Genomic DNA, 12,623 nt, shown 5'->3' on the forward strand with positions numbered 1-12,623 from the left:
CCATTGAAAAACATTTTTTTTTGTTTTTCGTCACTATCTTATCTACATCTGCGATGTTTTCGTATATTATATAATATATAATGTGGACGGATTTTACATAGGAAGCGTTTAGAAAAAAATTTGTTGCATGACACGTTCATGCTAAAATAGTCAATAATCATTCCGTAATGTTTCACCGTCTATCAAAAAATGCGATTTTGATATTGAAAACGGATTTGAACGAATTAATACATTTACTTTTTAATTGTTCTATGTTTTATTTTAACTTTTTTCACCTATTATTTTCTTGAAGCATAGTATTTACTGTTGAATATTTGTACATTTTTAAATAATGAATGTCAAATTTAGATAAATGTAATTTCAATTTTAATAAATGTATCAAAATATTATATTATTTGTAGAATCTAAAGGAGATTAGACTATAAATTTAAATATGTTTTCGAAATCCTTATTGTGTAATAATTTATATTAACCAACAAGTTGGAATTAAAATAGGTCATTCGCAGGAAAAAAAAAAAGGTCTGCTTTGAGTCCTTTAATTATTATTTATCAGTTAACCCGTTATACATACCTATCGTACAATATTATTACGAAACTATCAATCCACCGGTAAACGAAATATTCTTCGATGAATGTAATAGCCCTACATAAAGTATAAAAGGAGAATTATGCGTGTATACACCTAACTATAATAGTAAAATCATATATAAAATAGATTCATTCATTCATAATTATGCTGTAGTGGTGTAACTTCGATACTTTGACTCCACGTTGGCAATAAGAAAATGGGAGTGCACGATTATTTTTTTCATTTTTTTTCTAATCAATATGTTATTATGAAATTTAGTTTCCCTCTTCATTCAAAATTACTTCAATTAACACAGGTCTTATCAAAAATGAGAAATCAGCAGCTTATTCACTTTTCAGGTTAATTAAAAAATACATACTCAGTTAAATTTTCGAGTATGCAGGACTTTTAAAATTTCAAAACAATACCTAGACTATATTTTCTACCTTAAATATAAATCACTTCATTTTTTTTTTTAATATAAAATAAATTCAATAATAGTTAGATGTACGCTATACTTTTATATCCCTCTTAATCACACCACTGCGCCACATCCGTATAATTCATTATTATTCGTTTTTCCGATTGAATAACACAATTAGTTTCGTCATTAATTACCTATATCAATTTTTTTTTTAAATTTTTGCTCTATTTTATTACTTATTTACTATTACCTATGTGAGCTGTAGCCTAGTTTTTTTTTATTTTTTTCGTTTGTCAGTACATGATCCATAATATATAACAGTAATATTATAATAATAGATACCAACTACATTGCGCAGTCGTCGTCAAGAATGCATAGAGCCGAAAACCACACCGTGTTTACTGCGTTTAATCCCAGAAATAAAAAATATCGAATTTGTGCAAAAGTTGATTTTCAAGTGTCTGCATCCAGCCCGCGTCTTACTATTGGAATTTTCCGACCACCCCACGAAAATCTATTTCCTATCATTTTCCCAATATTAAACACTGTTCGCTCGCACTCATCACACTCATTTGTGCGAGTCAGTATTCGTAGCACGTGTTTGTCGTCGTCCTTATCGTGGGCCCTTAACCGAAGTAGAGCTTTGGATATGCACGTCTGGGTTTGGCGGACGCACTCTGGAAGGTATGTCGGATGGTGGATGAAGAGTATGAAAGAGAGTATGAGATATATGAAGGGTTTTAGCTATGTACCGGACTTTGCAAGATTCCAGATTTACATTTCATGTATCTATGTCATATTCAAGTTGTATTTCCTGTGGATGTTTCGTGTATGGACGTGTTATTGTCTCTTGTTGAGAACAGTGTCTATATGTTACTTTTTATTATTGTTTTAAATCTTTATATTGTTCTTGTGTGTATAGTTGAGTCTGTGTACCTACTTATTTAAACTATGATATTGTGCAACTGGCCTAAATTAAGCTATACAGTATACTGGTGATTTTACAAAAGGAACTTTTATAATACTATTATAATATTTTAAAATAAAAAAAAATATTAGATTAGGTAGGAAGTCATTATGAAATAAAAAAAAAATGGAAACATTGTGAACAGATCTAGGCGAAAAATTATTGGAATAGTTTTCTGAATAAAATATCAATCCACTTATGTAATGTCTAGCGTATGTACAAATTAATCTCGTTTCCCCGTTTGTTCCTCTCTACATAATATCGTTATTTACGAGGAGATTTATTATTCATTTCAGTAAAACACTGTTCACAATTTATTACCTTAGCATGCTTGGAAACTAAATTAGTGCTGTGCAAATAATCGTGTTATTATAGTGTCAGCATTATATGTTAATTTCAGTTTGTTATTATTTTGGATTCAAATTTCATTTAAAGGCATACTATATCATTGTACAGCTTATAAACAGTTTATATATTTATATTTTCATTAGGTTTACAATTTTAGTATTTTACTTCAAATCCAATGACCATAACTACGGTAATCACAAAGTTATATGTGTTTCCAAAACGTAAATATTTGATAAAAACATGACCTTTTTTTTCATCGGTGGGGATTCAGAATCAAATAACGGTCCATGTATCTCTAGTGGACTCGATCTGGGCTTGGAAGTCGACGTTGTTGGTACAACGTCAACGGTGAGTGAAGCTGACGCCCAATAATTTTGTTATGCACATATCGTTATACATACAGTGAGCTTTTCATACCTAATTATTTAGTAGGCAATATAGCGCTGTAGAACGCTGCCACCGTCTCCTCAGTAGTTTTACTTATTCACAAGCTCGTGTGTGTACTCCACAACCCCACCACCAACACGACCGGCCTGCTATGTACTATATAGCCCACTCTACCCTATACTATATTATTATTATTATTATTATACCTTCACCGGGGCGTAAACCACGTGTATTATATCTAACCAACCGAATTTTTGGGAAATGGGGCGAAATATATTTTTTGACAGCTAACCAAGTGTAATATAAATTATTATATAAACGAATTGCCCGGTTGATATGAATAAGAAACCGTTAATGCATTATGATAATATCTGCTGGCAAATATGCGTATTTGGTTCAACTAGATTGCCTAGGTCCAGATGATTTAGGTAGGTACTTAACTTTTCTGCTTGCTCTTGAAAAATTATCATCAAGAAACTCATCGGAAAAAAAGTTTGTCATGACGGCAGTTTCAACAATGTGCAATATATATTATATAATATTAAATGTGATACATCTAACAGTTTTTTTTTAAGTGCTTAATTTCACTTTGACATAATGATATTACAGATAATAATTACACAACAATGGTTCTTGGTGGGACAAGGAAGCCAAAGTGGTATAGTAAAGCCAGATCATGATAGTGAAAATAACTATAGAAGACAAAGGACGATTGTGTGAGTGAGGGTTTATTGTCAATGATTGTTTGTATTACAATGTCAGAATGTAATTTTAGGCTGAACACAGAATAAGCCACTTAAATCCACCCCTTTCCTTAATTCAGGCTTGATCATGTTTTAAGATATATATGTATGAAATTGCATTTTTCTGAAGATATTTTAAATGGTGTAGACAATTCTCTTTATAGCCTAACAATAATAAAAAATTAAACATACAACAATATTTGAATATTGAGTCATTTTTGAAAGAAAAAACGATGAAAAGGCACTCAACAAAATTGAAATAAAATATGACGTTATAAAAAAAAAATATTTTGTTTAAGTATTTCTGTTGGTATTTGTAAGATAGTATGGAAATAAAAATTCAGTGAGTTTATTAAATGCTCATCAAAATGAATTCAAATAATCTTAGACACTAAGTAAGACCGAGTATGTAGCCTATTAGAGTATTATTAGGTAATTATTAATGAAAAGAAAACCGAGTCTTGCATTAAAAATTCCCAAAGAATACGATATCAATCATTTTAAGCTAGAAGGTCACCTATATTTAAGTCACTTGAATAAGTTAAATTGGTCGTGTGTGAATGGATTTTTTTTTTATTTTGACATTAAATCCAGTTAGATGCTTTCCTAGTGTAAGTGTAATTTTTTAATATTACTTTATGAGCTACAGTTCTTAGTCTTAAGTCCCATCCTATAATATGCATTTACACGCACTCTCAGTTGTAGTTCCAAAATGCCGGAATGGGAACCCATGTTACTTCATAGGATTATTGATTTCCAGTTACTTTTATGTCATCATATAATATTTCGTTAACAATTTACTTGTTTTAAATGTTTGTAACCAAACATAAATAAAATATTAAAGTTGAGTTTTGTAAAATTATAGGGTTATTATTAACTCTATAATCATTCAGGGGGAAAGAAAGGTCACGGATAAGCCCGAGTTTTTCAGGAAAATAAACAAATATAAACTGACACGAATAATTAATGTTTCATACAATCATACCTATTAATATGGTTGCATTTTCGGAAAATATATTTTAGTAAAATGATTACCCCCGAACATTTTGATTACCTACGTTTTTGAAATTGTCGGTGGTGACCCTAACCACCCGTTGATTGCGTTCAATGTCTGCGCCACTATATTTTCTAAATTAATATTTCAAAATTTCCATGTTACCGGTATGATTTTTATGATTGGCTATACGCCTAAGGGCAATTCGAGTTTCTACGGCCGCGTTCGCACTATAATAGTTATAATTTTATAACTTTCATGTTATTCTGAAGCGAATAAATTTGGTGTTTTTTCAGCCGGCCTCCGGACACCGCGAATGCAATAGCATTTAACGATATTTTTATTCAATGTGTCTGATTCGTCATTCGACCGTTGTTATATTATATTTTCGTATACATTTAAATATTGTACAGGTCAGCTAGAACATCCTACCTGTATAATATCGTAGTACTACCCTTTACAGGTGTTTACAAAGTAACGTTTGGATACTCTAATAAATACCATATCTTAAGTTAGGTTAGGCCATGCGTGAAACACTCTCTTAAACAGCCACATGTTATATCATACTCATCATAGTATTAAACGATCATATTATTATAAATAACAAAGAACACCTAATGTATAATAGGGTATAACGTGGTAATTTAAATATTTGAGCGATTCGAAAATAGGCATGAAATAATAATGACCGATCTACGTACATCGGTAATTGATACGGGGATAGACATTGTTGGAGTAAAGTCCGTAAAGTGGTGACTGCGTCCTGGGACAATATCTACGGAGAATATCCAGACAATATTATAATGAATAATTATTAGCGCAGAAAAAGAAAGATAGAACAGTGATGGTCATATCTATTCGACGACATAATAGACATAATAGTCATAATAATACACATTATTATCAATTTTACACGTTATGTACGAATCGAATCGTATTGGATTTATGCCATCTCGAACTTATATACCGCATCAGTGTCAACATCGTGTACGGGTCAGTTGGCGGCACATAATAACTGTACGATCGGTATAGTAATTATACGTGTCCGGTCGGAGTATCACACACACACACACACACACACACACACACAAAGTAAAAATAAAAAACAACAATAAATTTACAAGAGAAAAGTTAACTCGACGAGACGCTCTCTATAATATAATATAACGACGACGATAATTATCGATCGTAACGTCCGAGCGGCGCCGTAAGTCTTCGGCTCTAGATCAGTACCGCCGCCGCGATAATTACCAGTAACAGAGTCGCCGTGCACGTATCCGGCGACAAGTTGGCACTTCGCGAATTTGACGCCGGAAGTAGTATGTCGACCTCGGCGATTTTCAACACGGACAGCAGCATGTTTGTTTTCACTTGCATGGCCTGCGTGGTGACCATAAACGAGAAGTTCTTCAAGATCTCGAAACACGCCATCTGCAAAAACCACAAGACGTATGTAACATATTATAATATTATTATAGTCGTCGAGTTATAATTAAAACGTAATTATTATTGTTATTGCGAATAGTGTGTTCAGGTGGGGTGATCGGTTTACCGTGAACCGACATATTGTTAGAGAATTCTAAGAGTTATAACATAATTATATTTTATTTTTCTAGGACAAACACTGGTAATTAAATCAAAATTAAAAACAAAAATTACCTACCGAATGGCTATAACCTTATAAAAAAAATTTATAATTTAAAAATGTTAAATTTCTCGAGAAAGTCAACAAACAAACAATCACTCTGTATAATACGACATTAAAATGTATAATAATATGTATCGCAGTCGGCGATACTATCGTAATAACAATAATTATAGAATTACGTGGTCGTTATCCGGAAGCTACGATGTAACGTACCTATATGTATAATATTAATTATATATCAAAGTATTAGAATTTATAATAAATGGGGAGTTGTTGCGATGTTTTGTCCGTCGACACGCTATTACTATTAAAACGCTTATTATTTCAAATTTTTTTTTATATTTATACAAATTCCAGACACGATATATATTATAGCTACGCAAATACGCAATGCTAGTATTTTATGTAATCGTATTTATTTCACCCTTTTAAACACCAAAATGGTAAAATCACTATTAATTTTCGATTTCTAAGAACACTTTTACTTTTATAATCTGAAGCTGAATTTATCGGTAAAATAAGATTGAGAACGTTACAATTGAGAACGTTATTTTTGGTAACACGATTGAGAACGCTTGATATTTTATTATTTTTTTCAACGTTGCCAAATTTAATTCAATAATTTGAGTTCGTTAATCTGTTGATATTAAAATCATCCAGCAATATATGTTGTTATTTCAATTCTAATTGAAAATAGCTACTATAGAACAGGCTCAAGGTACCTACTAAGGATTATAATTTGTTTATGCCCTATGGTAATAGTTTAAGTAAATGTGTGCGGGCTTAGATGATTTTAAAATGTTAATAATTACTATTGGTCTATCAATATAAATAATTTGTAAAAATGATACATATTACATATAGTTTATATTTTTTTTAAAACTTATTTCAAGGATTATTATCCTTAGTATGAAAATTTTAATCCCTCAGAAACTACTCATTAGACTTCAGATTAAAATACATAAACATTTCATGAGAATCCACTAAATAATTTACAGTAAAAAAGGGGAATTTTAATTTGAAAAATTTAAGTAGTATACAACTATCAGGAATTTGAAAATATGGTCTTCAAGTATACTTAAAAGTTCTAAAAATTCTAATTTGAATAAAAGTCTTCTTAAAGGCATAAATGGAGGCGAGTATGTTTAAAAAACAATTCTGTGTATTTCATATTTTTATAAGTTCTACATACCTATTATTTTACATGTTTTATCATATGATATATTACTAGGTGCCCATATATTATTTGAATAAGATTATAATTATTAATTTATGACATTTTGTTTTGAATGTTTTCAATACGCCTAGCCAAATAAATTATATGGCAACGTTACACGTAAATTCGTTCTCAATCGTATTCTTTTTTTGGGTTTTTTGGGTCAGAGAAAACGTCTTTGTTAATTTTAAGTATTCTCAATCGTACGATAGCCGAATTTATAATTTTAGAAAATTCCAGGATAATAGGATATTATACATTTCAAGTAATTCAAATAGTTTTTTTTTTTAAATATAAATATATTTATTAGTGATTAACGTTTTTGATAAAAGGCGGCAAGAAGTAGGTATAATAATGTTTATCCCGTTAAATGTTTGATTCAGCACTACTTTACTCATCAAAACTTCAAAATAATTATTATTAATGGTTAACGGAAAAAAAACTATTCGTTCAATATTTTAAATATAAACATCAATGTAATGTAATATATAGGATTCAACCCCCACAGATTTACTCAAGCCCGATAGGTGTACGTGAACTTGACCTCTAAAATTTAGAGGACCCTTAGGAGATATGATACCCCTTTCATAATATAGTAAATTATGACACACCTTGGTAATAAATTATGATACATTTTTAGAACATTTACATTTTTTTTTGCTCATATTTCATATTATTTTGTTCATATTTTTTTTCTAATAAACAGTATTGATACTTAAATTTATAATCAATATTTTGTTCAGTAATGACTTTTTGTTTTCATATGTTACATTTCGTATGTTTGCAATTGAACACGAAAAATCATGGTTGCAGTAATAACAACAGTTTAAAACTGACGGTTTTAGGAGTGGTCGAGTGGACTAAGGCGTCGGTTGCGACGCGCACCAATGCCGGTTAAAAACCTCGGTGGCATTTTTCTTCAGGCAAGCTATGGTGTCCGGAAAGAAGTGCCGACACCCCCCCCACCCGGGCATGGCAGACACCTACGGGTGCCCACTAAAAAAAAATCTGCAAAACTGTGTAAACATGTTTAAACCTACAGTACCTCCCTCACAATTATTAAAAACCACCCAATGGCCTAAGTTGCCGCGGGTTAATTAATAATAAAAAAAAAAATTAAAATATTTTAAAATAAATGGAATAATGATAATCACGCCTTAATGCTTCACGCTATTATTATTATACCTTCGTGTAAGAATTTATATTATTATAATTCAGAGATTATAATTTATAACCTTAATATGTTTTTTGGTTTCGATTCCAATATAATTTACAAAATGAATAACTTGAATATTAACGAACAGTAAACTAAAAACTATGATTTATACAACTTATAGTACAATCTTATTATTTATTATATGTGTTATATTTAATTAATTTACATATTATTATATCGTTGTATAGTAAATGTTGAAACACAACTAGTTTATTCAAAATAAATAAGCGATAAATAGAATAATCTATCAAAGATAGTACTAAAAAGTGAATACTAAATAATACTGTAGCACCGTAATTAGCGGGAAATGAAAAATTGTATGATTTACAAAAAAAAGGTAGTTAACACTTAATATCAAGATAAAATCGAATTGAAACGGCCACTATCCACGATCATTGTATAAATTAATATTTAATAATATTATTATGAATATAATTCGTGGAATTAATATCTTTATACGAGCCTCTAATGCTTCTGTTAATATATTGTTATTAATTCTAAAGTGTAATTTTATTCAAACATAGGTACTGAAGATTGAATCGTTATACCCATAAACTATGTTCTGTTCGTATAAAATCTCTAAAAACGTTCAACCTTTTGATTGAAGATCAGTTGTACAAATTTAGTTTAAATCAGATATTTATACAATAACAGTGAATGTTACAGAAAAATAAACTATTCACGAAGATGTGTCATTATTATGAATTTATATTTATAATTTCAAATAATTCATATAAATTACTCCGAACTTGCTCAGAATTGTTTTACAAATGCGATGATCCATCTTTGTTACTTTCAATGGCAATATCACAACATAAAATATGTAACGCATTTCCACACTCGGTGCAAAAGGCTACTGTTTCCATGTCTCGAAGGACCGTTATTTAATTTATTTTAATTTGTCAATTTTGAGTTGCAGAACATTAACGCTCAGTTCGTTCGTATGAATTATAAACTGGATGGCGGGACTAAGTTCGAGACTTTTGGTAGAACAGAGAAGATAAGGAAATCCCTCAAGATTAAGGTTCAGAATTTATGGAAGCAAAATATATAGGCGATTATTTTTTTTTTTTATGTGATCTGATAATAAATTATTATTAAACAACCATAATACATACATAATATAGCGTTGCGAATCGATCGAACACTAATAAAAAATTCAGGCGGAAAACTCGTAAAATACAATAAATGGCCATTGCGATTCGATCAATACGGATGAATAAACGACGAACGTGTGTGATAAATACGGGCACGATCTTTTTCGTTAAGCAACGTCTTGCGAAAGTGTAATATTATATTAAAACTTTTCTGAAGAGTACTTGTGGGCAATGCCTTATTGAGAAGTAAAGAGAAAACCAAGTTCCATAAAATTGTTTTATTTTATAGCATAACATTTATCTATACCGATGACAATAATAATAATGTTACAATCTACAGTGATACTGAACAAAAGTGATGATGCTCACTGACAGTAAATTGTTATACCAAATGCCAATCCCTTCTAAACTTATTTTTCTGTTTGCCTCGTGAAAACCAGCCATACGTTTTTTTTTTCAGAAGAATATAGCAAAAATAATAATATTTTTAGTGAACCATCTAAAAATATCGTAAAAATAAAAGTAAACATAAAAATAACAGACAATGCGAAATGCTGTATTCTGAATACTGATCTGGTAACCTTTCGACTATTAAACTTAAGTACCACCTATTTATCAGGTTAAACGGTCGGTCATTAGTCTCCAGTGAAAGTAAAGTGATAAGAGTATTGACATTGTACGTTATATTATAAGGTGTTTATGTTTTTGTCATCGTAAAATATTAAAAAAGTTACTACCCTTTACTTTTTAAATATTTATTTTTTATAGTAAGAAAATATTATATTGAATTTAGTAGGTAGGTGCCTTTAGATTTGTAAATCTGATTTTTTTTTTTTGTAATTAGGTTTTATAAATCTATTATAGACATTTTGAATACTGTTAATAATATAAGAGCCATACGCACACAAATTAGCTGAGTGCATAAAAAATATGTTTTGAATCATAAAAAATTTTGCTCTGCATCAGTTGTAGAATTTTTTAATGTAATCAAAATATTTATCAGAATAAAACTTTGAACTTTTTATAAATTTATCGGATTTAAATGTGAAATAAATAAATAACAATTTTCAATAAAAATTAGGTACACTACGTCAATATTATGTAAAGCAGTTCAGCTGTTAATAAACGCAAACATCTTACCATTTTTAAATGGAACATCATAGTAGATACCTTTTTCTATCATAGGTGTTTAAATAATTTGTATGAACAATTGATAGGTTTGCAGGGGCCCTAATTTCATCTAAGTTTATAAAATAATGTGTATTTTTTTTTTTAATTAAGGCTTTGACAACTGAGGTCATTAGTCTGTAGAACTGTGGGGGGGGGGTACTGTAGGTTTTGAATATAAGTGTAAATATATTGCGTATTATATTGTTTGAAAAATGTTCTAATAATTGTGTATTAATACACGTAGATGAGTAATATACTTTAACAAACAAGTGTTCAAATAAAACTGGCACGTTTGACTACACGAAAATTATTAACATAATATGACAAAATTATATAAAATATATTACGTGCACTCAAAAAATTGGTTTAATGAATCGATTACCAAAACTGGTAGCATATTTGATGGAGCTAAGAGAGGCTCCAGGTGCTTAATTCTGAGTAGGTACCATAAAAAGGGGCACGTTAATTAACGGTCAAAGGGCCAATGGTGAATTTTTATTTTACTGGACGTTACGATAGTAGTTTTATAATTACATATCAATAAAATGTAAATAAAAATAAAATATATAAAGTAAATGTCAAAAGAAATATTTTGAAGAGTTCTAGTTTTATAAACAAATTTATGATAAGAGTGATAAGACTCATTGTGCAGTGTTAAAATTTGATACATCATTGGAGGTAATTTATGGTATTGAGGGACCATAATATGTCACCTGGCATCTTGTAACTATGTGTTGTTCTTAAGAGAATGTCGGTGCATTTTTTCTTCCTCTGATCCACGCGCAACATGTCAAATTTTACGTTTACAATAATGATCATAATCATATTGATTTTCAAAATTAGAGTGCAATTACCTCTTTTATGTACGGATTTTTTTTATTATATTTTAATTTTTAATTTTGAATTGAGTTATGAATATTTTAGGTTGTGCAAACAATTTACAATTTTAAAATACCCATAAGTCGCTTTAAAATTAAAATATAAAATATAAAATATAACACTTATGAGATGCCCTAGATAATTATCATACCTTAACATTTTATAAGAGGTAATTTCACTCTAATTTTAGAAATTAATATGATTATGATCATTATTGTGACCATACAATTTATTATATTGCGTATGGGTCAGAGAGAAAAAAATACCCGATATCCTCTTAAATGGTAATGAAAAAGATGGGCTATAAATTTTAACTCCTACTCAATTATGTACCTAGAGCTCCATATTTTAAATACGCCACTGACGAAACAATTTTTGTCGGGACGGAGAGTAGATAATTTTGCTGATAATATTATATTATATTGTATACATTTGTATGGCTTTTGTTATATTTCTACAGAATCGCGGATTTAAATTTCTTTCACCAAAATGGGACTAGATTATTCTTTTAAACTAAAATTTTGTCTTAAACAATATGTTATGCATTGCTATTCATATAATTTTTATTCGTTACTTAAAAATACATTCAGTATATTAGTTTTAATAGACATTATATTTTATTTTATTTTTTTATCGAATTTAAGCCCGGCAAATATGGCCATGTTTTTTTGTTTGTAGGGGGGAGAAACGGTTGGAACGATTTGTTGAAACACGTTTGTATGTCTGGCAGGATTTATGGCTATAAATCCCGGGTGGTCACCCATCCGGAAGCTAATACAACACCAATACATTGAGTATAGACTCAGCTTATTAATATTTTTTACAATTAAATATTTTTTCAACACGGCGCTTTGGATAGACGATTCGGGTACATCACTGTCGTGGGTATATACACTACGAGCATCTACACTCAGAGCATTTTTGGATTTTAGTGTAAGGACCACGCCGCACCAAGTCACTATTATT

General features: G+C 29.9%; 1 protein-coding gene across 1 annotated transcript in view; it reads right to left on the reverse strand.

Moving 5' to 3' along the window:
* Window positions 1-5,561: 5,561 nt before the first annotated feature.
* The window catches only part of LOC100167073, a 203,125-nt gene continuing 196,063 nt past the window's right edge, over window positions 5,562-12,623 (reverse strand). Inside the window, exon 14 of the mRNA XM_001943291.5 lies at window positions 5,562-5,862. Within this exon, the coding sequence (XP_001943326.3) occupies window positions 5,653-5,862 (210 nt within the window). The 3' untranslated portion in view covers window positions 5,562-5,652. The remainder of the gene's footprint in view (window positions 5,863-12,623) is intronic.

This window comes from Acyrthosiphon pisum, chromosome X (assembly GCF_005508785.2).
Source record: "Acyrthosiphon pisum isolate AL4f chromosome X, pea_aphid_22Mar2018_4r6ur, whole genome shotgun sequence".
In the NCBI taxonomy this organism is placed as follows: Eukaryota; Metazoa; Arthropoda; class Insecta; order Hemiptera; family Aphididae; genus Acyrthosiphon; species Acyrthosiphon pisum.